The 27,067-nt window shown below is 48.4% G+C and overlaps 1 protein-coding gene across 7 annotated transcripts in view; it reads right to left on the bottom strand.

The window, feature by feature from the left end:
- Positions 1–26,669, bottom strand: part of DCX (doublecortin) — an 80,370-nt gene extending 53,701 nt beyond the window's left edge. For 4 of the 7 annotated variants that reach the window (XM_021525249.4, XM_021525251.4, XM_021525252.4 and 1 more), the window contains exons 1-3: positions 26,615–26,669; positions 24,717–25,107; positions 14,474–14,814 (exon numbers count right to left, since the gene is read on the bottom strand). In XM_021525249.4, the coding sequence (XP_021380924.1) occupies positions 14,474–14,814; positions 24,717–25,080 (705 nt within the window). In that variant the 5' untranslated portion in view covers positions 25,081–25,107; positions 26,615–26,669. Of the gene's footprint in view, positions 1–14,473; positions 14,815–24,716; positions 25,108–25,961 lie in introns of all 7 variants that reach the window. The other 3 variants (XM_085570538.1, XM_085570539.1, XM_085570540.1) reach the window with 1 other exon arrangement.
- Positions 26,670–27,067: the final 398 nt, after the last annotated feature.

Here is a 27,067-nt window from a genome sequence, read left to right as displayed (position 1 = left end):
TCGCAATTACTGGGAACAAGAGGAAGATAAATAAAATTCTCCCAGCTGCTTGCGGCGGACAGCCGCGGCCTCCCAGCTGAGAGCTCTTTGTGCTGCTGAGAGCGTCACCAAGCAACCAGCCCTCGCAGCTGCCAGGCTGCAGAGAAGGGAAAGCATGACTTATGGAAAGGAGACACACGTGAAGGCTGCCACTGAATCAATCTCAGCTTTGTCTCCTGCCCAAATATGGCACCAAAGATCGCCCTCGGTGGATCCCACCCGCTGAGGGGGCAGAACCCGGATGCTTACTTTGTTTTAGAAGCCAGACCCTTGAAGAATTAAGACCAGGTATTCTGTAAGCTGTGCAATGAAAAAGAAGGGGGGTTCAGTCTGCTGTGATGCTGTTGAGACTTCTCTCCATCAGTCTTAGCTGGTGGTCCAAAAAGCAGCAGAAGGTGGCCCACTACGCAGCTGCCAGAATGACTGCATTGTCCCAGCTGTAAGTCATACCCACGTGTAAGTTAAGTGGAGGTGAAAAAAGATTGTGTGCTAATTGGAACAATATGGCAAGGAAAGCAAAGCAAACGGGCAAATCCCCATGCACGCAGGCAGGGAGTGAATAAAATGGGAGGAGGGGAAAAGGAGAGATTAATGACCATTCAAAGTGTGCTCTGCTCGTTCCTGGTTGTACAGCACTGTTCAGAGAGGGGCAATAGACATTCTTCCTGCAGAATTTAGGCAGGGCAGAGAAACCCTGGCTGGCACCTTCCCTGAGCCACAGCATTCCCCAGCTCTCAGCAGTCTGACAAATGAGTCCTGTTTCACCTAAAGGCAGCTAAGACAGGGACGCGTGAAAACTCTTCCAACCCGGACATTAAAGACAAATTGACAAACTCATTTCAGCTCCCCGTGAGTTTAAATGTCATAGCAGACCAGTCTGAAAACAGCAAATTAATTGCCTTGCTCGTGGTCACACAGTGCATTTGGATCCACGCCAGGAGCCCCAGAGCCACTCCTGAATACCTGCAGCACACTGCCACTCATCTGTGACATCAGATATTTCCTGGGGCAATTACCTTCTTCTGCTTTTGAGAGAAAGAAGGTCTTTGTGAGCTATGCTGGGAAGAAAAAAAAAGAAGAAAACAAGTTGGTTTTCACTCATTATGAGATCTGTAAAACAGTGCTCAGTGTACTTTTGGCCCAACTTTATTTTTCCTTGTCTGCTGTCCATTTTACACTACACTGAACACATGCAACTGGGAAACAACCCAAACCACGAATGTCAGGATCAGACAGCATTTTCTCCAGCATCTCCTTTTGGAAGAAAGGGCCTTCTGGAGAAACAGTGTAAAAGGGAGCACTTGTGCACTGTTGGCACTAAATTGCTACCTGCTGCCAAGATCAGTGCAAAAACTTTAGGAAGAACCTCATGATATGGGTGAAAATTCAAGGAAAAGCAGACATTTCAAGAGCTGTTCTCCATTTTAAAACTGCAAGGTATGCCAAGACTGTAAAGACTGTTGCTCTACAGTGCTAAAAATAACATTTGCCAACAACTCTATCGAGTGTCTTTTACAAAATTCAGCCTTATGGCTTTCATTTTGATTGTGAAATGAGCACATCGTTTTGCAAACCTCTGTGGCTGGGGTTGTCTAAAATGAAGGAAATCCCCAATACCATTTATTCTCAAAATATTAAAATTCAGTAGAAGCAAAAAAAGATGCTTTAAATTTCAGCTGGTATTAAGAGATGCAAGTTCTTGTTTCTAATCCATTATGAAGGGCTTTCAAGTAGGCAAGAATAACCTTCTTAGATCCTAATGTTGGCTACCTAACTTGCTCTTTCATACACTTCATTTACATGTAATCCTGCAGCCTGCCAGCAGTTGATAAGGTTCCTGATATCTGCACATTTGAGAGAGAGAAGTTTAGTTCATGATGGGCTAAAGCTGAGCTCCATGGTGGAAGGCTGCTCAGGTTTAGGGTTTCACACAGATTTTTTTGCTCACCTGCAAATGGTTCTCAGCATTTCTCCCCAAGTAATTTATCTGCCAAGTTTAAAATTCTTGACCAAGTTGAAATGGCTGCAATGGATTTTTGCTTTTTTCCATTACTTAAATATTTTTTGTGTTCCTGTTAACACTGGGTGGTGGGGAGGAAAGTGAGAGGTGTATTTTTCTCTCCACTCCATTTATGCTATCTCATAGTTAAAAGGAGAGCAAAAGTTACAGAAGAGAAGCTACAAATGCTGAGTTAGTGGCTCTACAGCACATCTGACTGAAGGATGGACAGGTCCATATCTATCAAGACCAAGACATTTACAAACACCGAATTTTATGTCCCTCATGTAAAGAGCAGAGTCATTCTATGCAGTTTTGACAAATTCATTTCAAAGGTTCCACCAGAGAATCATAGAACAGTTTGTGTTGGAGGGGGCCTTTGAAGGGAATCTCATCCAAGCCCTCTGCAATGAGCAGGGACACCTCCCACTGTCCCAGGCTGCTCCCAGCCCTGTCCAAACTGGCTTTGGGCACTTCCAGGGATCCAGCCACAGCTGCTCTGGGCATCCTGTGTCAGGGCCTGCCCACCCTCATTGTAAAAAACTCCTTCATTTCATCTAATCTAAATCTACCCTCTTTTAGTTTAAACCCATTACACCTTGCCCCAGGCTAAGAATGTGCCCCCATCTTTATTAAAAGACCCTTTTATTTACAGAAAGGCTGCACCATGCCATGCCATGCAGGGGGATAAGATGTGTCACCTGGCTGTAGAAATTCAGGATATTCTCTATCTGCAGAGCTACAGCTGGAGCTTCTCTCAATATCTTTGCATAACTGATCTCCTTGTCTCCCAAAAGAAGGGACCCTGGCCAGGTCACCTCCACAGCCCAGCCACAGCCAAACTCCCAGGTTCAGAGGCACAAAACTACAGCAAGGCTGGGCAGCAGGGGCTGATCCAGCGCTCAGCCCTCCAGAGAAAACAGGCTCTGAGCATCTGTAATCCCCTTGGTGTCTCACCATGTGGGAGTCCAGAGCTTCCCTCTGGCTGCCCTGGCAGGTCTGGGACCCTGGCAGGGGTCAGGAACCCCCCTGGACAGAGCCCCCAGAGACACTGGCTGTGATCTCTGTCCATGGAAAAGAGTTTTCAATCTTACAGGATCAATTACAAGCTCTGAGTGTTTGATATCAGTAATAATTAAGTGTGGCATGGGTGCAAAAGTAAAATTTTAGGATTCTAGATTAGGGGTCCAAAGGGGACAAGATGGAGGAAATTGGGTGTGCCTTGTCCTTTTTCTCCTTCTTCATGCCCTCCATGTCTCACTGTGGTGTTGGCATTTTTCTGTTGCTTCAGGCTGGGGACACACTGTCCAACGTAGGTGACAGATATTGGCACATTATTGTAAATGCAGCCCAGGGAGTTTCTGGTATTTAATGTTTGTCACATCCCACTGAGGGCAGAGCCCCACACGCTGCCCTGCAGGACAGAGCTGGGCAGGGCAGCAGAACATGTGAGAGATAAACAGAATAAACAACCTGGAAACCAGCACAGACCAATTCTGGCTTCTGCTTTGGCAGCGGGGCTGACAGACAGAGACTTTCTACAATCTCAGAATCATCAATAGCTCAGATTCCAACATCACCAAAGCCCCAGCTCCAAAGCACTGCATGAACACGAGTTCCCAAACACCTGCAGGAGCCAGCCCAGCCCTCCTGGGTGCTTCAGAAGGTGGGAGCACAGCACAGCCACTGGAGCAGCTCTTTATTTCCTTCCACACTCTGAGACACATCTGAGAATGTGGAGAGGTGGAATGGAAAGATAAATGGAATACAGCAATATTTTAAGAAGCTGCTCCTTTCTGCATCAATTTTGAATGGATACCATATGCTTTAGCATGCTGCTTTGATTCTCTGCTGAGATATTATTTACTAGCCTGGCCCAGCAAGTCAATCCTCTCTCCAGAATAGTTATTTTTAGTTTAAAAAGACAAATATAAGAGTAATTTCTACCAGCACTGCTTTCAACTTATGATCATCCATTACACTGCCTGTTTATCTCAATCTCCCAAATTCTTTATTACAACAGTCCTTTCATCATCTTCACCAAGAGCTTCCACCTCCAGATCACTCAAGAAGATAGTAAACACCACTTGTTTACTGATTTATTTATTTTTTTTTTTACTCTGATAAGAAGTTATTTCCACCCTGGTTTAATCTTCTAAACCTGTTTCAAATCTGTGATAAAATTTTCCTTCTTGTCACTACCTCAGGATCCTTCACAGGTTCCTGAAGGAGTCTTCCCTTCCTCATGAATTTTGAAGCCCAAATGTTTATTGGCTCTCCCCCACCCGTGGTTTTATTATTTTATACTAATAAAACATCAAGGTGAAAGGGGTTTTTGCATGTTGTAGCACCTTTTTTCCCAGTTTTGTCTTTCACTTGATTTATCTAGCACAGAAGCTGAGTTTCCTGGTGTATTTTCACTGTATTTTCACACAGAGGAGAGCAAGTACCATTAGTCCCACTCTGCTCCTCTTCCTGCATTATTCTGGGCATGAGGGAGTGAGGAAGGGCACAAGAGATGATGCCCAGAGTGCAGGGGCACAGCAATAACTTGAGGAAAAGCTTCTTTCACAGAAGACTGCACACACCAGGAGATGTTTGCCTAAACCCATTTCTGTTCCCTGCTCAGAGAACCTGAATAAAGACAGAAAAAACAACAACCTGCAGCCATGAATTGTTCTGCCGGGGGGGCTTGGACTGCTCTGCCATGGCCAGGAACTGCTGCCCACAGCCAGGGATTGATGCCCATGGAGAGGAATTGATGCCCACAGACAGGAATTGATGCCCATAGACAGAGATGGATGCCCACAGGCAGGGACTGATGCCCACAGCCAGGTATTGATGCCCACAGACAGGAATGGATGCCCACAGACAGGAATTGATGCCCACAGCCAGGTATTGATGCCCACAGCCAGGAACTGATGCCCACAGCCAGGTATTGATGCCCACAGGCAGGAACTGATGCCCACAGACAGGAATTGATGCCCATAGACAGAGATGGATGCCCACAGACAGGAATTGATGCCCACAGCCAGGTATTGATGCCCACAGGCAGGAACTGATGCCCACAGCCCAGAACTGATGCCCACAGCCAGGGATGGATGCCCACAGGCAGGGATGGATGCCCACAGACAGGAATGGATGCCCACAGACAGGAACAGAAAGGGACTGATGCCAACAGACAGAAACTGATGCCCACAGCCAGGTGTTGATGCCCACAGCCAGGAACTGATGCCCACAGGCAGGAACTGATGCCCACAGGCAGGGATTGATCTCCACAGACAGGAACTGATGCCCACAGCCCAGAACTTATGCCCACAGGACTGAGCTGTGGGTCCTGCAGCCGCAGGGGATGCAGCAGCAGATCAGCAGCGTGGGGCAGATGGCAAGGGCAGGGCAGGCAGGGCAGGGCAGGGCAGGGAGGGCAGGCAGGGCAGGGCAGGGCAGGCAGGGCAGGGCAGGGCAGGGAGGGCAGGCAGGGCAGGGCAGGGCAGGGAGGGCAGGCAGGGCAGGGCAGGGCAGGGCAGGGCAGGGCAGGCAGGGCAGGCAGGGCAGGGCAGGGCAGGGAGGGCAGGGCAGGGAGGGCAGGGAGGGCAGGGCAGGGCAGGGCAGGGCAGGGAGGGCAGGCAGGGCAGGCAGGGCAGGGCAGGGCAGGGAGGGCAGGGCAGGGCAGGGCAGGCAGGGCAGGGCAGGGCAGGCAGGGCAGGGCAGGGCAGGGCAGGCAGGGCAGGGCAGGGCAGGCAGGGCAGGGCAGGCAGGGGGGAAGCAGCCCCAGCCCTGCTCTCCCCGCTGCCCCCAGGCTCAGGGGCTGCACAGTGGTTCCTGTGGAGCCCATCAAAGCTCCTCGGGCTCATTGTCCTGCAGATAACAGAGCTCAGGCCAGCCAGGACTGGCAGGACTGACCTCTCATGCCAGTTCTGACGGAGCAAAATCCCCTGGAAAATCCCTGCTAATGAATGGGGCATATTATCTCATCTTCCTCATGCTGGGTTTTTGTTCTTAAGTAAATCCCCCATTTGAGGGGGGAAAAAGAAAAATGAAACAGTAAAAGGCAGGATAGACCTTACACCCACTCCAGCTGAAAAATCCTACTTCTGAGGTATTTTTCAAGATTAAAAAACACAAAATCGCCATGGGCTAATACACGTTAATTTCCTATTTATTTTAAATTACATGGATAATTTAGAAACTGTTAATAACACTGAGATTTACATTTATGTCAAAGAATCATGTAAAAATAAACAAACATTTTCAAAGTGCAGTTAAAGACTGCACTTTGTTTTTGATTTTTTTGGGTTAGAGAACAAAAACAATAACATGGCTTGAGGATATCAGAGCACAATAGTCCCTGGGATTCTTTAACTATAGCAAGAGTTAAGATTGCTTAGACAGCAAATTGGGCTGCAGAGCTGTGTTGTACAACACTTAGTGAAATTTATTTATACAGATAAAAATGTGTTTACTCACACACACAGTGCTTGCAGCTAACCAGGGAACTAGAACTGGGTTTAATAGTGTAAATTATTATTATATATCCACTGTATAACATCCAGCAAGGCCTGGCTGCACATTCACAGGGGGCAGGGTGTGCCTGTGGCTTGGAGCAGTGAATGCTCTGGTTATTAGCCCTGCTTATTCCTCCCTATTCAGCCTGAGCAAATCTCCAGGAGCAGGCCTGCAGTTCCGGCTCTATTTTAATCGATTTGCTGCAGCCTGAGGAGCACTGGGACAGCCCTCAGCTCTCCCAGCTCCTCTCTGCACCTCCCCACATGTGCACGTCTACCTTAGCCAGCTCGGAAAAGCTCCAAAAAAAGAGCTCCAAAAAGAGATTCCATCCAACTTTTTTTTTTTTCTCCTCAACTCCTTTAGACACACTGTTATGACACATTTCTGCGTGTCTTTTGTCACTTCTGGCAGAGCTGAGGGTGGATGGAGGCTGCATCCTCTGCCAGGCTATCACTCCTTCCCTTTCTGACCCATAAAAACACCTTTGTGAGCACTGGTATCATGGTCAAAAGACCACATGGGTGAGGGGGTTTTGACAGCCTCTCACACTCACAGGGCCCTTTGCAGCACACATTAACTTCCTTCATATTCAAGCTCCATCAAGATACAGGTACTAGACACAAAAGTGAATAATCACTGTTTCCGCCCATGCACAGTGTCAGAGGCAGGAAAGAAGGAAATGCTGTTGTGCTCTACCACAGCATTTCTCCCAGCCTCTGTTACCTGGTTGTTTGCCTTTATTCACACCTAGAGCAGGTTTTTCCTGGAGAAAAGTGTGGACTGTGCCATAACTTGCCTGCCACGGAGTGAAACCAGCTTTTTGGTTGGAGGCCAGTAAGAATTGGTCTTTGGTTGAAGGCCAAAGGGAAGGGAAAAGAAGAAGTGGCTTCAGGTAGCCAAGAAAAAGAGGTGAACTTGCAACAAGATGTGGAAGCACCAGGACATCCCCAAGGTGTGTCCCCCTGAGGGAATTCAGGGGTGTTTGCTCAATCTTTGAGCTACTGCAGGTAAGGGGAGGTGAGCAAAAGTCATGTGTGATGTCACTCACAGCCTAACACTCAGGACCCTGACACACCAGAATAAGCAAAGTATTTCACCATTACACACAGGGAAATTCACATATTTGATTATTCCAGGTGATCAAAATAAGACATTTACAAGAATCCACACCCTTGCTCAGGATATTTTAAGTGTAGCCTTCTCCCTCTCAGAAAAGGAGGGACTCATTCATATTGGTAAGATTGCTGCTGAAGCATCAAAAAGGAACCAGAAATTTAAGTTTGACATAATGACACAAAGTCACAATGGAAAAAGCAACAAGGCTTTCTTGGCCTGTCCACAGATCCAGCTATTCAGCTGTATTTCCCTTGCTCATTTTCAGCCCATTTATTCCAAGATAGACCCTCTGGCACTACAGTGAATAATCCTCTTCTCTCTTGGGATTCAGAGTGAAAAGGGAACATGTTGCTCTGTATGACAGAGAGAACTGCTAAAATAAAGATGCCACTGAGGATCGAATTTTTAGCATACGTCTCTTTTGGGGTGTGAATAGCACCAGGATGCAGTACCAGGGGCCATGTACTGCCAGGTCACCAGGTCAGCTCTGACTACATCTTTCAATAATTTTGACAGCCTGCCATCTGTGGCACAAGGAGCAGGTGTTCATGTGGAGTGTGGTCAGTGCATGGCTCTAAAATCAACCATTTCCAGCAAACAGCAACTCTGGAGCCTGCCTCTGGACTGGGAGCCTCACTGCCTTGAGAGAAAAAACAAATTTACCAGAGATTTTTACCCCAGCCAGGATCTGCAATGTGCCAGTGAGTACACAAAGCCCTGTGCATGGCAGGCAGGAGGATGGCACCTCCTCCAGAACCTGAGAGTGAGGCAAAGCAATGGCAAAACATCCAGCAAAGTCTGCAAGATGATGTTGTTCTCCACTGTCTCTCCTTGCTCTACACACAGAATTCTAGAATGGTTTGGGTTGAAAGGGACCTTAAAGCTCATTTAGTGCCACCTGAACATTGTGAGGGATGGAGAAGCCACAGCTTCTCTGGGCAACCTGTGCCCAGGGCCTCACCACCCTCACAGGGAAGAACTATTTGTTCCCAATATCTAATTTAAATTTGCCCTGTGACAAAAAATCCATTTTCCCATGTTTCCATCACTACCTGTCCTGCAGAGTGGTTGGACACCACACCAGTGGTAACCAGGTCAGTACAATGCTCCCAAGAGAACAGGTCTGGGGTGTTCAGTGAATGAACAGGTCTGATTGAGAGCTGAGCTGCTGAGATCAGCCTGTGCCTGCTTAAAGAAGCACAGGAATTGGGATTCAGAGTGCTCCAGACAGGCCCCTCTTCACCCAGATGCTCTGGCCCACAGACCCAGAGGAAACAGAAATTAATAAGCATAAGGTTTCTAAATAACATCTTAGAAAGTCTTCTGAATATTTTATCCTAAGCACTTAGATACACACTCATGGAAGCTGTGCTTATTCATTCTAGTGAGTGCTAAAATCCTTGTGGGATACCTGTGGACTAATTGGTTCTGTCTGTGTTAGTGTCTAGTCACTGCATGAATCAGGCAGTGCTGAGCCTGCAGCTCAGAGCCCCCTGAGGAGGAGGACGAGGCTGTGCTGTCTGGCTCTGTGAGTGACTGGGTTCAGGAGTTCTCCAGCCCATACATTATTCCTAATCCCCCTGGCATGACACACGGCTGCTGCGGAGCAGTGATCTCACTCACGCAAGCACCCTGAGCCAGAGCATCTGCAGCAGCCCTGGGGAGGAGCCGGGCTGGGATTAATTAATCCTGAGAGATGTGAGCAGGGATCCTGCCTGCTCAGCTCCTCTGCCCAGCCAGAGCCATCCCCTGCTGTCAAAATGGGAGATTCACACGAGGCCTGGCAAATCTCAGGAGGAGCTGCGAGAGGAACGGGCCGAGGAACAGATGCAAAGCAGATCTGGGATTGTTGTTCCAGCTTTGTGCAGCAGGGAGGGAAGGTGGGGCTGCCCTTGGCACTGGCTGCTGCAGGAGCTTTAGCAGAAGGTGGGATACAGCACACACTGCACCCTCTCCTGCTCTGCCCTCCGATTTCCTCCTCCAGCTGTACACCAGTGCATGGAACTGCATCTTCTGGGGTCACTCCAGTGCAGTGCTCCAGCATCCTCAAGGGCAGCCAAAACTTAGAAGGAGGAGTTGTTCTGACATCCTTCTCCTCAACGTGTTCGATAACACAAAGCAATTTGCTCCCTGTGTAACCCTGAACCTGGTGCCTCAGGGTGTGAGTTAACTCCTGCCATGGCTCTGGGGGAATAGGCTCCCTGTGATCTCCCAGCAGGGCAGGGTACAGTCACACAGGTGTCACCTCCCTCCTGAGCACCAATTACAGATTGCAGCTGTTGGAGGCCTTTTTCTATTTCAGTACAAACCTTGTTCCATGTCTCGTTGATACAATTTCATTAACACAATCAATAGATCGCCATTATCCTGGAAGAATTTGGTTCAACTGCTGTTATCAACACTTGAGTGATTCATTTTTTACTACTTTTTTTTCAAAATATCAGCTTAAAATCAGTGCAGCAACTCCAAAGTTTGGTTTCCCCAGTGCAACTTGTAGGGATGCCTTAGTATGTAGGAGATGCAGTATTTAGAAAACCCTTTATCAACTAATTTACTGACTTTGATTACGAAGTCCCAACCTTAAACTTGCTGTAAGCTTTGTCATCTGCTTCTGTCTCTGTGGCTGCTGCCCTTCCTCAGTGGAGGAAATCTAAAATGAAATGGCAACTTCTTGCCTGGCCAGGAGAGGTGGGCTGGCATCACTTTGCAAACACAGAATGAACTCCCCTCATCACCTGCCACTTGATATCCTTATCAAAGCTCAGACTGCTAGAGGAGACCCTTTTAATAAGACTGGAAATTCTATTGGGAGTGCAGTCACAAGTGCCCTGACATATGGAAATGGATGTAATTTCATCTGACGAGACAGCTAACACTCAGATGGAGCAGCAGCACTGGGTCTGGGCAAGGGAACAGCCAATGAGCAGAGCGTGGGTGACTTCTCCCCAAGTTTGAAGATTTCAAAGGCCAGAGGAGATCACTGCATGTTATCATGGCTAAAACCACAATCTGTTCTCTGCCTGTGGACCAGAATATCTCTGTTTATGTGCAGCTGGCATACAAGCTCTCCTTGCTCTGAACAGCACCTATTCTGCTTATTTTTTGGTGATGATAATTGTTGGGTCACACAGTGGGGTGTTCAGTTAATGAAGGCATGGCAATAAAACAGCTGGAGAAAAAGAAAAAATTCTACACCACAAAAGAGTATCTTAATGCTAAAGTACAACTGGACATGCCTGATGAGTTTCAGAGTATCACCAAACTCAGACAATGACCGAAAAAAAAAAGGGATTATTTGTCACTGCATCTCTTCAGGCACTTGACTGAACAACTCATAGACCTTGGAATAAAATACAGGGCAGGAAAAGAGAAGTTCAGGGTGCACAAAAGACATCAGCTTGCACAGGTCACTGGGAAGCAGGAAGGAATGCAGGCAGAGCTCACCTGCAAAGCAGGCAGCCCCCTCTGCCCCAGAGAACACCAACCCATCGTGCCCCACGATGAGGAAGGAGCTCAGGCAGGAGCAGAACAGGGAATCTACACAACCTTTGCAAAGTCTAGCTCAGCCTACTGCATTCAAACTATCCCAGTGCCACTCCATCCACGCTCTCCAATTCTGCTCTCTAATTTGGTCTGTTAACGACGCGAGGCAGGAGCTGTCATCGTGTGTCTGAAGTGGCCAGTGCTCCCAGGAACCCAGACTTATTTGGGACATTGGGTGGAGCTAAGAGTTTAAAAAAGGAGGAAGAATCGACCAAAATAACTGTTTTCCAGCATGATCCACAGGCCTGACCAAATTAAACCCTGAATGTGTGTATTTTAATTGTCTGCATTGCACATCTCAACACTACAGCAGTTGTAGTCACGGAACCAAGGACTGAATTTGGCCCATTATAGCATCTGTTAAATGCATGGAATTCTTTGACCCACACCATTTCCTGGACAGCCATGGAAGTTCCAAAGTTAAATCTCTGTTGTGATCCCCTGTCATGACTCATTTTTGGTCAAGTATTTGTAAAACCTTTTGAGCTCAGGGATGTGCATCAAGAGGTACTGCTTTGCTCCAGGGAGGAAAGGAGCTTGACTACTGACATTAGAAATATATTCAAGTTAAATAAACTACTTAAACACAAGATGCTAATTTAGCAGCTTCAAGGGCCATATTTCTCCAGCCAACCCAAGACATAAAAAGACACAATTTCATTAAAATAACCTAACCCCATGTTGTTTCAAGTGCTCCATTTATTCATACACAGCCCACCAGCTCTCAATTAGCTGCTTTCACACTCCAACTGCAGCAGGTCTGCAGTGCACAGAAATGTAATTATTCACACACCACCCTGTCACTGCCACCACTGTCTGTACTTCTAAAGCATCTTGATTACTGCACTGATGAGCACGATGGAAATGCCTATAAATAAAATAATCATCTCCCCTCATTAAGTTCCAGCTCGTGGACTGAGGAAGGATGATTTCCCTTTGTATGTTCCTTTTGTAAATTTTATCATTTCACAACAGAGGGAGCAGCGTGCCTCTGATGGCACTCAAAGAGACAGACTGTCAAGATTCTTGTCAGTATTTCAGCTTTGAGCAGCTTGCATTTTTGCATGAATATTTCCTCCTGAAAATAAAGCGCTGTTTGTCAGAACCACGCATGCAGTAATCTCTTTCTAATGTCAGCATCAGACATGCAAAACCCCCTAATGTCATGTCAGGAGGTCAGATTTTATGGAGCACTATGTCATGGAAACCCTAAGAGCCAGCATAAGCTTCTAGCTCTGACTTCCACACTAAGAAAACACATCTATAATAAAGAACAAGCATTGAAGGAAACCATCCACTAAAAACAAAGCCTTGGTGAACCAGGTTTGCTCCTCAGGAAGCTTCAGTAGCAATTGGTGCTGCAAACAAACATCAAACATCCCATCAAATATCCCATTATTACCAAATCACAGTCTCACTGCTTTCAGTATGCACACAGTGAAACTCCCTGTGGCACCTCCAACATGCAATCAAATATCTCATTTCATAAAATGGTGAATTATAAAGTCAGAGAAACAAGTTAAGTGTTGTATCAGGGCTGATCCTGGCTTGCTCTCCAGCCAGAGGTGGAAGGGAATCACCACTTGCTGCTGTAAACAGCTAAAAGGGGGAGAAGTGAACATTCTGATGGAAGCTCCTGGAGCATCCCTATTTCTGCACCATCCAAAGCAACATCTCACCCCCAAGCTGCCAGCAGCTCTCGAAGAACTGAGGCCACTCACAGGGGCAGACTAAGATCCTCCTTCCCAGCTGGGAGAACAGCAGGACCCTGTGCCAGCATGAGCAGGGAGCTGCTCTCAGGCCAGATTCAGCTATGGAACCCTCTGCAAAGCTGCTGGCACCCAAAGGGCACGGTCCTGTGCCCAGATGTGATCACTCAGGGAGCACAGGTCATTTGAGAATCTCCTTCCTCTTTCCCTGGTCTCTCCCAAGGTTTCCAGTGCATCTCTCCTGGTATCACTGCTCATTTCCAGCAGGTTACTGTGCCTATGGACACAGCCACCCTCTCATGTTCAAACTGTGCATCTGAGGAAGCAAAAATGCTGTGTTGAGACAGGTGGAAAGGAAAACTTTGGCAGACAGATGGGATTTTTTGTGTATCTGAAGCTGGAACCAGACAGTAGCTAATGTGCAGGACACAGGATGGGACAAAGCAAGAATCAGAGCATAGTTTGGGTGGGAAGGGACCTTACAGATCACTTAGTTCCAGCCCCTTGCCATGGGCAGGGACACCAGACTATCAGATCAGAGTGACATGCTGCTGTCAGCTCCCAGGCACTACACTACACTCCTGGATTGCACATGACATTGTAGGAACCTGTATTTGGGATGAACATTTTTATTTGTAAAATCTGTATTTCCTTGGACAGAGCCAGTCCTTGAATCATTTTCTCCAGGGTCAGGACAGAGTTAATTTAATGCAAAACCATCAATCCCTAGACTAGCCAGCACCCAAACCCACACAGGAGGTGTGCTGCCTGACTCCAGAATCTAGAGCAGGAAAAGGAGTGACAAAAATAAGATCATTCCTCAATTACAATAAACAAAATGTTAAATCAAGCTCAAATTGCCCTTGAAGAATCTAGCTGTTCCCAGCTCTAAAAATGATCCCCCACATTCCTTTAAGGCTTTTCATAGATACAGCAATATGAAATGGCTCGTTGCTGTGTAGCTGCTAACAAGAGACAGATGTTTCCCTCAGTTCCAGCAACATGTAGACATGAAGCACATTTTGATGACCTGCTAAATATTTCTGACTCTTTCTGCACGTTACCATTACATTTAGCCAAGGAAATGCTCCACAGTTCCACACTTTCCCTGCTCACTCTGGAGCTGCATAGAAGAGCTGCTTGGATCAATCACTTTATCTTAGCAAGCCTTCACCAGAGAGCAAGGAAAGTCAAGCAACATGTTTTCACTGAGTGGAGCCAAAGCTGGAGAGTTCTTCCAGCGAGCCCAGAGCCAGATCAGCTGGTGGCCAGGAGCCCAAGTCCCCCTGTTATTTCTTCACCTAGCCCAGAAGACACGCACCGCACGCCGGCGTGCAGGGCGAGCATCTGTTCCACCCAGACCCACGGCTACATTCTTCACTTGGTATTAATATCAGGGAAAATTTAGTAACCTAACCACTGGCATGAGAAGCCATACTTCTAAGGGAACAGATGGCAGCAATCATCTCAGCTTAATTTTAGGCTTCAAGAATTGCTCTGAGTCAGCAAAAGCCGCATGACAAGAGGAAGAAAAAGACACAACATCTGTAAAACCTCCTACCTGCTTCCCATCCAAGGTGTACAGCTTTTTGACCACTCCTGTCTCCAGTTTGATGGCTTCAGTGATGTCAGTGAGGACCTGCTCGAAGGAGTGGGCAGTCTTCTTGTTGAGGAGCACGCGCACGGCCTTGCGGGGCTTGACCCCGCTGCGGATGATGGTCACCAGCTTGGGGCGCACGAAATCCTTGTTCTCCTTGGCCTGGGCACTGTTGCTGCTGGCCAGGGACTGAGGTGCTTTCTGGTTGGCAGAGGTCTTCACGTTGACAGACCAGTTGGGGTTGACGTTCTTGGTGTATTCCACCTTCTTGAAGAAGTTGTCGGACGAGCAGACGTAACTCTCCCCTTGAGGAAGAAAGGAGATTCTGTAGTAAGCACCAGCTCTGTGCTCTTCCCCCACAAATCGTGCAAACCACTGATAATTGTTTCCATTAGCACTCCCACGACAGCTTGTTCTTAAAACATTCTGCCTTGTTTTCATGTTATATTTATGGTTATTTTAAATATTGCTGGTATTCCACAAAGTAAGCGAGTCAGCCAGCAGCAAATACAATCACATGAACCAGGGGTTGAGAGAGGTTGAGGTATAAAGGTATCTAGGTACTTGAAGATGCAGCTAAGCTTTCCAAAACCTTCAGAACACCAAATTCATTTGACCACCTCGATTATTTTATAAATTTGCCAGTTTTGCCTTTATCTTTACAGACCTAGGTACTACTTCAGTGTGTCATTCCCTGCTGAGAGCACATCAGCATTCATCCACAAAGTGCCTTCTGCATCATGCCTGAAAAATAAGCAAAATCTTGTCCTGAACAGTCTCCACTAAAAGTAGCCTAGATAAATCTAGCAGGCATAACAAATATGCACGGTTGGAGCATCAGTGTTTTATTAGGGAGCAGACCTAGTGGCAGCTGAGATTAAACACTGCACCAAATACCACTCCTTGATTTACACGGCTGATACCAACCAAAAATACTTTAAATCCAAATTTAGACATGGCAGAGAAGAGTTACGGGGACTTTTTAGTAATTCCCAAAAAGCCCTTCCCTATCCCACCCAAAATTAGTTTTAGGCTTTGTCTGTAATTTACAGGATCCTATTTATCCAAGGTTTTAAAAGCACCTTAAAGGATTTGTAGGAGCTTCTTTTTGGCCTGCAAATCTGATGGATGCTGGGAGAGTTATTACTAGAATGAGACTGTAAACCAGTATCCCTAAGGGAATGTAGCTGTCTGGTCTGAAATGACTCAGGCTGCACTGAAAAAAAGTCACTCACTGCTGGAGGAAGAAGCTTTCGTCTCGCCATGAGATAAAATTTTAATAGGAACTGAAGGCATGACCTGTAGGATTTTAGTCTCTTCTGGTGGTTTCTTTGTCTGGTCTTACAGAATTAAGTTTTTCATGTACTACAATACATTTGAAAGCAAAATACAGATTTAACTATTTTGAAAGACAAATTTAAAAAAAAAATAAATTCCTTCTTTACAAAAAACAGATTGGCTGCACTTCCTTGTCTGTCCCTGACTGCAAACTCCAAGGCTCAGACATCTTTGAAAAGCCTATCCCACAGCCAAGTCTGGCTTCCCACCCAGGGATCTCTAGGACAGGATTTGACATCCAGTTGGCAAAATATGGATTTCCAAACACCTCACTGTTTTTTCCCCACTGGTGGCAGTGATTTTCACATGGTCCAGGCAGGTAACGTGCCCAGGATAAAATTCATACTAAAACTCCTTCTGCTGACTAAACTGCACTTCTGATGGAGGCACCAGAACCCATGGTGAGACCACAACAGACGCACAACAAACAGATTTTAACAGGCTTATAAGAGTACTCTGTGTATTTCTGTCCCTATTACTGACCAGGGTGTGATGTCACAAGCAGCCATAGAAAAGATGTAGGATCCTTACTTATTTTAACCCCACCTCTGTACCCATGATTTTTTGCCATGAGGTTGCCACCATGATGCCCACTTGTGGTGTTTACATCACCAACTGCAGCTCTTCTCCCATCAGTTGTATAAAAATGACCAAAATCCTTGATCAGCAGGAAGCAGATATTCTGTTTCCCCTGCTAAAGATGGAATACAAAAAAGGAAGAGAGAAGAGAGGTTTGTGATGAACACTCAGTTGGACATTTTGACAACTGGTGTATCCCAGACTAACGATAATCCCACCAGCAGGTTCTGTTAGCCTGAACAAACAGTAAAAATCTCTATTTGCTGACAGCAACATCCCTCAATAAACCAACCATGCAGCCCTGCCCATAGCTGGAGCTCCTTAATCCCCAACATTTTGTGAATCTGACTCAATAGAAACTCAAATACACCCCCTAGAGTACCACACGTTATACCAAATTCCCTCTGGGGATATCTTTTTCCAGGAGCTTTGAATACTTCAAATCTTTCTGATTAATAAGTGATAAGTTGTGGTTTATTTATCTGCTCCAGCCAAGTAACACCTGGTGCAGATGGGCCCAGGCTTCTCTCCAGTTTCGTGACTGAGAGAAGGGCAGCAAGGAGTCTGGAATGCCCCCAGGAATTAACCATCCTAAGAAGCTGAGCCCTCCCCAGCCATAATCCCTGGGCAGCAGAGCCCTCCTAAGTGTGCTCAGCAGAACTGTGCATTATCCTCTGAGAAAAGGGATTTCTCTGTTTAAACGCAGCACTAAGAATAAGTGATTTGAATGCTGCTGTCACCCCAGCTTCCCTGTGCCAGCTCCTGACCTCACATCCACCTCTGCTTCCCCACCTAAAACAGAAATAAACTATCAGCCACTGAAGTGTGGCAAGGCTTGACTTTCATCTGCATTCGACCTTCATGTGTATTATTTCCACAGTGAAAGCAAGTACACATTTGCACTGTGTTCTGTAGACACCTGAGGTGCTGGAGCATATTTTCTATTAAAAAGTTGCATATTTTAGAGTAAGCTGAAGAGATTCTTGATCTGTGTGGTACAGTACCATTACTCTTGGTTCCAGCTGTGTCCTTTTGAACTCCTCACTGCACACCACAGCTGTTTGTGTATTTACACCACTGTACACCAAAGGCAACAGTGGCATGAAGGCAGAACCAGAACCCTTGTAGAGTTTGCTCCACAGATGGGATCTTAGGCAGTTGTGCCGATCCTCTCAAGCTGTGCTCACACTCACAAGTGGAAAATGGAATCTGCCCTTTCTCCCTTTGTCTCATTTAACCCAGACCCCAGCAAATAAAATCCATACTGTACTCGATTCTAAAACTGGAGAGGAATCTCCTTGGAGAGACACTCCAGAACAGCAGCTCAGGGCAGCAGCTCTTCTCAGCATCATTCCTGCAGTCACAGCAGCACAGCTCCAGGGAAGAGGAGCTTTTCTTTCCTTCCTTCCTGACCTAAGGATGTGACCTGAAGCTTTAACTTCATTTAAAAACCACTTCAACTAATGTCTTCCTTAACTCAGTTTATGACCCTCAAATAGCAGCAAAATCATCATTCAAGTTCCTCAGTGAGGCACATGCACTTGCCAGCCAGGAACATACTTTCCACAGTGTATTACACTTCCCACAGTGGAGTTTTACCCAAACCTTACCATGGTGGTAGGAGGATTGAGCAAGCATGGGCTGAAGACCTGTGAACTTTGCAGCTTTTAACTGCACAAAGTGGCCAGGAGATGATAAAGAGGAGAAATCTTATGGGGAATAGAGCTGCCATGGAGAGAGGAGTGGATTCTCTGTGGGTTTCTGTGCCACATCTGCCTGTGCTAAGCCTATAATGAGAAGTCAAGGTGCACAACTGTGCCAGCCACAGAAATGTGACTGACAGGCACAGTGTGATAGCAGAAGATGTGCTCAGCATAACAGAAGGAATGGGAAGAGGATGTGAGATCTTGTCATGAGCAAAAGGAACGACTCCAAGAAGAACATTGCTCCCCAGCCCTAAGCACAAAAATCTGTGCGCAAATATTTTCAGGAGCACATGTCTCAAGCCAGCAAGCAGCTGTGCACACGTGCAGAAACCCCACTGCAAACCATGAGAAGGTACAATGGACAGCCACATCATCAATTCAAACAAACCCCAAAAAGGGAGGCCCAAAGAGAAACCCTCCTGCACTGGGGCTGGGGAGCATCATCCTGACAAAACCCCTGTGGTGCCAAGGACAGTGTTGGTTTAGTGCAGGCCAGCTGAGAGCACAATGCCCTTTTTACCCTGCAGAGCCAGAGCCCACAGGGGGGGAGCGTTGTCACCATGCCAGGCTGCTCCAGACGTGTCACAATTCCTATCGTGCCACCAAACCAGCCCAAGGCATTTCCTCACTGCTCCTGCCTGCCCTCAGCAATGGCTGGGCTGACTGCAGACCCCAGACCTGCTGGCATGACCATCATATTTGCCATTTGTATCACACAGAATTACCCCAGCTTCAAGTGAATTACACATCCATCCCAGTGTTACCGATTTGATGGAAGCACAAGGAGATTATTCAGCTCCTAAAGAAGGGATGATCTCAGCAAAGATAAGGTTTGCCTTGGAGAAGGTTCCTTAGAAAAACCTAAGCTCCAGATGACTGCTAATCCTCCAACCCTCTTACAGCAGCTCCCTGTGACAATACCAAAAATTACAGGCTGTGCTTTCAGGAAAAGTTATCCTTCTTCAGCATGCACCATCAACTTTCCAAGGATAATGAACTGCGGGCAGAAGTCTTTTGAGAAAAATCAGGAAAGCTGGATTGAGGCCATTTTGAATGTCTAAGTGTTAACAGTTATTCCAGGAACAGTCTCTGTGGGCAGAAGTCAATTATTTTGGCTGTTGCCTCTGCAGTTACAAAGTTGAGAATGAGCTACTGTGCCCAGCTTTTGTGTTTAGTGGAATTTACCAGGGCTGCAGCAGGAATTAAGTGGACTTAACACCTTGCAGAGCTCATTCCATATGGTGTTAGAGCAGGGCATGAGATTCAAATGCTTGAACTTGCTGCTGCTTCATGAGTTAAAAAGACCTGCTCCAGTTAAAAAAACTTGCCCCAGCATGGCAAAAGGAACCCTGGAAGAGCTCCCTTCCCTTGGCTCCTCCATGAACAGAAGCACCTCTTGTTCTGCTGAAGAATGCCTGATGAGAAATCACCTTCAATGATGCCCATAAAGAATTTTGGACCACACCAGTGCTAGCATGACAGCCAGGATGAGCAAGCAAATAAAACAGAGCCCCATGGGCAAATTTTGTTATGTAGGATGTAATTAGCTGAGCAATCACGGCAACAGAAAACAATTCCACAGGTTACCAAGGTTTCAGTATGGACCTACAGGAACTTCACTTTTCCAGGCAAACTGGAACACACACACTGGGTGGAGATCCCAGGATGTTTCCTATAAACCCCTCAGCCCCAGCACACACCAGACTCTGCACAGTTCCAGGGTGGAGCCCCTCCTATGATTACTCTAAATACTCCTGGACAAGATTTTGGAAAATATTCCCAAGGGCATGACAGGAAACAAAAAGCTTGGAATCGTTTTGTGGAATATCTCACACAGCCCAAGAACATTTTCAATGAAACCACACCAAGCAAAACAAATTCTACTCAGCTTTTCTTGAGTTTGATTTGAAACAAGGGCAAATTTCAAACAAGCAGCCCAGGACAAGGCATAAAATCCACCTTTGGATGTGCCTTGCCTTCACTCCCAGGTTGTGCCTCACTCTCCATGTCTTTATGTCAAGAAGCTGAATATGGGAAAGTAGCAAAACTGTGGAGAGAGCTAAAAAAACCCCTTTTGTCCCACAGAGAACAAATGGGGACTGGAACAAGTGGCCAAGAGCAGCATTTCTTAAGCCATCTTTTCTGCTGAAGTCAATGCACAACATCAGCTTCCACCTCTACCCAGTCCTCCATTCAAGGACAAAAAATAATCAGAGCTGAGGTGGGACAACTCGTCACATGAAGTCGACGAGAAGAGGCTCAAAACTAACCAAGGACCAAACCACACATCCAGAATTAAATTTTAGCTGAAATTTGGATGCAATGTGAGCTGCTCTACCACCATCATGAGAAAGGCTGGAAAGGATGGCACATGATTATTTTAGCATCTTTCATATGCAAGTTTTATCACAGCACAAGGCACAGAATTATCAGTTACAAGTGACTCACCAGTAAATGCAGCTACATAAATCAACTCCCCAAAGCCCTGATCACTGGAACCAATTCTGTGTGAAGGGGAATAAAGCCCACCTGGTGTTCCTTTCCAAAAGATTCATCTGCCATGATGAAGAGCAGCACCCTGGGCAACATCCACTCCTGACCCAGCCAAGGCAGTGGAACACAAGTGGAAGGATGAGCTGGAGCAGGATGCTGCCCTGCACTTAACCAGCACAGAGGTTAAGGAGGAATGCAGTCCTCTGCAACATCAGCAGGTGCATTATTTATTTATATTAAAGCTAATGACTATTATATTATTATTAATAATATTATTTATTTATATTAAAGCTGAATGCTGAAAAGAGGAAGTCAGGATTGAGACAATGACTACAGTGATGGAAGGTGGCTGCTAGGACTGAAAAGGGGAAGAAAAAATTATCAGATGGGTGGATTTTGTGAGAAGGTCACTGGGAGAATGAGACAGCTCCCTGGAAAAGAATGGGAAAAGCAACCTGTGAGCAGTGAGGGAGAACTCAGCTGGCAGCAAAAGGCACCTTATGACAGAGCTCTGGGGGCTTCCAAAATGTGAGATGTTAGGGGGCAGTACAGGAAAGGACCAAGAGGCTCAGCCCAACAGATGGAAGGAATGTGGAAAAAAGAGCATGAAAAACTTCACTTGTTCTCATTATGGGAGCAACCTTGAGTGCCAGGGAAGAACTCTGGGTCTGGAGAACAAAAGATTCCAGGCCCCACTTAATTAGCAGCACACCATGTGGTTTTTGTTCACCTGAAATGTCTGTCTCTAGGATATTGGTGCTGTGCAATATCATTCTCTATCCTCCAGAACTACACTCAGGCTACACTATGTAAGTACATTTTTCAATCAGAAGTAATCAAGCACTTAGAATGTGAAATATTGTCAGTAATTCACAAGTTTTTGCCATCAAACCACTGAGAAGGGGCTCTTTGATGACTTTTCCTAGATTCTACTTGTTTATTGAAATTGCAACGATAAAATAGTCCCATTATAGCAACAAGAACTGCTTTGGTTACCCACAGTCTCCAAGCAGAAAGCAGATTTATAAGAGACATGCCCTGGTTGTGTGTGCCACAGCAGAATTACTCCCAAATTCTGGGTTTCATGCAGGTACCTGTTTGCACCTGTGCAAACACCCAAGCTAAGGGCAGAGTTCACCACAAGGGCTGGTTATAACCACGGTGCTGTAAATTGCTTTTCTACAACAGAAGCGTAGGTCACCCCTAGAAATATGGGATCAATCGCAGACCTACCCTGGCATGGTCAAAAACTGGATTCCTTTGTCTTCACTCTCCTCAGGTATTATTTTCCTAGCTGATGCTCTACTGAGGACACAGCCACACAGACAATCCCATTCTGGTTTTAGTGTCTCTTCAGTGTTGTTTCCAGATGCCATTTTGTCAGAACAAAGCCAGAACCCAAATGCCAGAATCTCCTGTCTGTACCTTAACCAGCAAAATGTATTTTCATGAACTAGGTACCTCCTTACCTGCAGTAAAACCCATTTAAAGCAGGCGTAACAACTAATGCTTTCTTAACTTCACTGACCAGAAGCAGGAAGAGTCTAACAGGAGAAAGAGTGTAAAAAGGGAATAATGATCTCCCACCTGATCATTTTCTCCTGGAGTTATTTCTGAAGATTTGCTTAAAAACCTAGGACAAGCAGGACTGAGAGCTGCCATTAGAGATAAGGCTGTGGCCATATTAAGAGACCAGAATGAAACATGGCAGAATCTCTAAAATTAAGGGAGGCCACACCTCCATTCGACAGCTGAAATTGGGCTGAGAATAACTCTACCAGGAAGAATCACAGCTCTGAATGGCAGCAGATTCTTCCCAGGAAAACTCCTCTATGGAAAACAAGATTTATTCCACGTCCTTGTCCCCTTAAAGTATTTTGAGGAGATGAGTATCCTGCCTGACAGAGAAGGAATTCTAGGGAGAGCTGCTTTAGTCAAGGTCACACAATGACTCTCAGCCGAGGCTGCCCCTGCAGTTCGTGCCTCACGTACTCACACCCATTGTCTTCCACCAAAGGCAAAAGCCTCGTGGATTTTTGGTAGTCACCAAACTGGACTGGCCAGGACGTCTGCTTGGAGAAAAACACCAAGGAAAAGGGAAGAGCACCCCCCCCTCCTGCAACAGGACATTCCAGGTCGGAACAAAGAATGAATTGCTGGGGGAAGAGAAAAGCAGCGTGGCTGTGGGTGCTCTTTTTGCACCGCACTCCGGCTCTGCTGCCTCGGGCAAGGAGGCAGGACTGGCCATGGCAGCAACTCCATCCCGGGGCTGTGCTGGCACTGCCGGCAAAGGCAGCGAGCAGGGGCAGCGCCCCGGGCTCGGGCACGGCTGGCAGCGGAGCTCCCCGGGAGCAAACCTTCCCGCAGGGCATCCCTTCCCAGCAGCAGCAGGGATGTTTGGCTCGTCCCTCACCCCGCAGTGACACGGAGGGGCGCAGCCACACCCCCTGGGGACACGGGGACACGCTGCACCCCCAGACCCCGGAGCCCCCGAGGCGCTGCTGTCCCCCAGCCCTTCGTGAGCAGCGCAGGAGCTGCCCGTGCCCGCTCTGCGACACCCCCAGACCCCGTACAGCCAGCCCAGCACACCGCCACACCTCCTGAGCACCAGCCCCAGCGCGCAGAAACCCCGCAGCTCTCTGTCATCAACCCTCCTCACCCCACCCTCCACACCGACGCACGCATAAACCCCAAATTTCACCGAGTGCAACCTGTCCAAAACGCCCTTCTCTATTCACACGCCTTGCGCATTAAATCCCGTCTCTAATCAGGCTGTGTGAATTCCCAACGCATCCCTGCACACGCTCCCCAAACGGAGACCCCCCAGCACCCCACCCTCCATCGCACCCCAGCACCCTTCTCCGCACCCCTAGGTGCCCGCCCGGCCCTGACCACACCCCTCTGCACACACATGGCGTGCACCGTACCCCAAAATTCACACCCAGAGCGCACACACGCTTCCCACGCCCGCCACACACTCGCTACACGGGTGCCTCAAGCCCTGCTCCCGTCCCATTCATCCCCACCCACCGCGCTGGGAAACCCGGCCGGGCTCAACCCGGCCCGGACAGCCGGGGGACACCCTGACGCACGGCCAGGGCCGGGAGCGGACACACGGACACGGCTGGGAGCGGACACACGGACACGGCCACGAGCTGGACACACGGACACGGCCGGGAGTGGACACACGGACACGGCCGGGAGCTGGACACAGAAACGCAGCTGGACACACGGACACAGCCAGGAGCGGACACAGGGACACAGCCGGACAGATGGACACAGCCAGGAGCGGACACAGCCAGGAGCGGACACAGCCGGACAGACGGACACAGCCGGACAGACGGACACAGCCGGGAGCGGACACAGGGACACAGCCGGACAGACGGACACAGCCGGACAGACGGACACAGCCGGGAGCGGACACACGGACACAGCCGGACAGACGGACACAGCCAGGAGCGGACACAGGGACACAGCCGGACAGACGGACACAGCCGGACAGACGGACACAGCCAGGAGCGGACACAGCCGGACAGACGGACACAGCCGGGAGCGGACACAGCCGGGAGCGGACACAGCCGGACAGACGGACACAGCCGGACAGACGGACACAGCCAGGAGCGGACAAAGCCGGACAGACGGACACAGCCGGACACACGGACACAGCCAGGAGCGGACACAGGGACACAGCCGGACAGACGGACACAGCCAGGAGCGGACACACAGACACAGCCGGACACACGGACACAGCCGGACACACGGACACAGCCAGGAGCGGACACAGGGACACAGCCGGACAGACGGACACAGCCAGGAGCGGACACAGCCGGACACACGGACACAGCCAGGAGCGGACACAGCCAGGAGCGGACACAGCCAGGAGCGGACACACCCGGACAGACGGACACAGCCGGGAGCGGACACAGCCCTCCGGCCCCACGCCCGCACCGCGCGGGGACCCGGCGGGCGCGGCAGCCGCCCCGCCACCCTCCCGGCGGGGCACAGCGGGGCTCGGCACCCCCAGAGCCGGGGCAAGGGGACCCTGGGGGCACCGAGCGGTGCAGCCCCCTCCTGCCCATCCCTCTCCTCACCTTCCTCCAGCTCGTCCATGCTGCCGATCTTCCGCGAGCCGTCGATGGTGTAAATGTAGCGCACTCCCTGAGGCAGGTTAATGTTGTCGGACAGGGACCGGGTCAGGTCCGCCAGGAGGGCGTCAAAACTTCGGAAGCGGTCGGAGGACACGGCGTATACAATCCCCTTGAAGTAGCGGTCCCCGTTGCGATAGAAACGAACCTTCTTGGCTTTCTTCTCGTTGCTCAGCGCCTGTAAGGTCCGGGTTCTGTAGAAGCTACAGTGAGCGCTGTGAGTGGGGCTGGGCAAGCCGTTCATCCGTGTGCCTCGCATGTTTCTGGACGCCTTGTCTCTTTCGTCAAAGTGTCCAAAATCAAGTTCCATAGTTTGGTGAACCCTAAAGATCTGAAGCTGGGCAGGAAGGAGATGGGGAGAGAAGGGGGGCAAAGGGATGGGTTAGAGCCCAGCAGAGCCACAATCCGGAGAGCAGAACGACGCTAAGGCTGTGTCTGGAGCAGGACGGATGCATTTGGGAAGCGCCCCCTCCCCTGACCCAGATTTGTATCGATTCTGGGGACCGAGAGTAGGAGGGGTCCTCGCATTTTGAAAGGGATCCAACTACTGGGGGCAGGGAACACGTTTCTAGAGAGCTGCCTGCTCCTGCACCTGGGAGTTTTCAAAGTGCAGCAAATTGGGACTTGGGGCCAAAGGCATGCATGGCAATCACAACTCAGCCCCCAAAAAACCTCATCCAAACACCAGTTGGCAATGAATTAAACCTCTGAGCCCTATGAGGTTTCCTTTGGCAACAGAAAACAAGGAGATCCCAGTAAGTCAGCCCTTCAATCTGTCGAATCACGGAAGGACCCAGAGCATCTGAATGTTTAACATTAGAATAAACTGGCATTTATGAAAGAATGGTCACAGGGGAATAAGCAGTTTCTTTGTGACAGCCTGTTCAATAAGGGTTAGCAATGAGATCCAGCCCACCCTTCCCCCTATCCGCAGCCCCCTCCTAGCCCATCAATCAATTCCCAGGACCAGCCTACATCTCTAAGAAGAAATGACTGCAAAGAAAAATCTGTCATTGAAACGCAGCTTCGGTAAGCTCTTTTCAGCCCGAGCCTCCTCTGAATTGCATTTTTGCTCCCGTTTAATGAGGAGGAGAAAATAAAGGGGCTATTTCCACCCCCCGCTTCCAGCCCTAAGTGATTTAATAGCTGGAAGTGCCCGTGCCCCAGGGACACGCCGCCCCTGCTCCTCACCTTTCATTGTTCTGAGCGCGGGGGCTTCCAGCACAGAAAAGCCGAGGCTGGAGCTGACACCCAGCGAGCAGGAATTTTGCACTGTCTCTAGTTTATGCTCGAGAACAACCTTTCCCCTGCACCAAACCCCAACACAAAAGGAGAAGGAACCCCCCCAACTCTGCAGTCGAGACCCTTCCACTCCCCCGGCTCCACCAGGCACATGCACCTCATGTATGTGGTTCTCATGTTAGCACAGGGCTGAAAGGGGATTTACAGCACTTGGCAGCCAGGTATAAATCCAGGAAAAGCTGTTGCTATCGCATCCCCGCCCTTTACACTCGGCAGAATGAAGCTCCTTCCCTGTATTTTACAATGTCAGCGTGACCCATGCAAGAAAAAATCATTGTCCCCAGGCTGCAGCGAGGCAGATGACAATGCAGGCATTCCACACAGAAACCCCAAGTTGGGAACGTTCCCCCCACGATGCCAGCTGGGGTAGATTCAGTCTGGTGTCATGCACTGAACAATGAAACATCCAAGCAACTTCGGGAATGAATCAGAGGATGCAGGGGTTTTGATTTTAAAATGAACTGCAGATGCTGTAAGGCACCAAGAAAAGATTCCTCCTGTTACTTTTCTGCATGCAAGTCATTCAGGAAAGCTCTACTCACCGGTTTTCAGCGTGCAGGGTGGAGATGCTCAGAGAAAGAAAACCAGGCTCACTCTGCCTTTGTTGTCTGAGCTCCAAGCAAGAAATTCCTGCCAGGGTGGATGAGACGCCTCCTAGGTCCTAGTGCCTTGTTCCATCCCTTCACGGTAACTTTGCCTCAGTGATTTTCACTCTCACCATCAGCTGCCTGCTCACAGGCTGTGTTTGAGGGGGAAACAGGGGGCTGATTCCAGCTCTGGATATGTCAACAAATCAGTAAACAAAAGGTTAGAGGGGCAGGTTTGGGGGTGGTGTTTGGAAGGATGCAAATTTTCCCTTGAATCCAGTTGTACCAAGAAATCGTCTGATCCAAATGAAAAATACAGAATTAGGAAAAAAACACTGGATAATTGCCCCAATTCTACAGGGGGGTCGCAGTCACAATCCCACAGTGTGGCACAGAGCTGGCACAAGA

This window comes from Lonchura striata, chromosome 4A (assembly GCF_050655825.1).
Source record: "Lonchura striata isolate lonStrDom1 chromosome 4A, ASM5065582v1, whole genome shotgun sequence".
NCBI lineage: Eukaryota > Metazoa > Chordata > Aves > Passeriformes > Estrildidae > Lonchura > Lonchura striata.
Note: the sequence above shows the minus strand (reverse complement) of the source record. Positions and strands in the feature narration are given on the sequence as shown.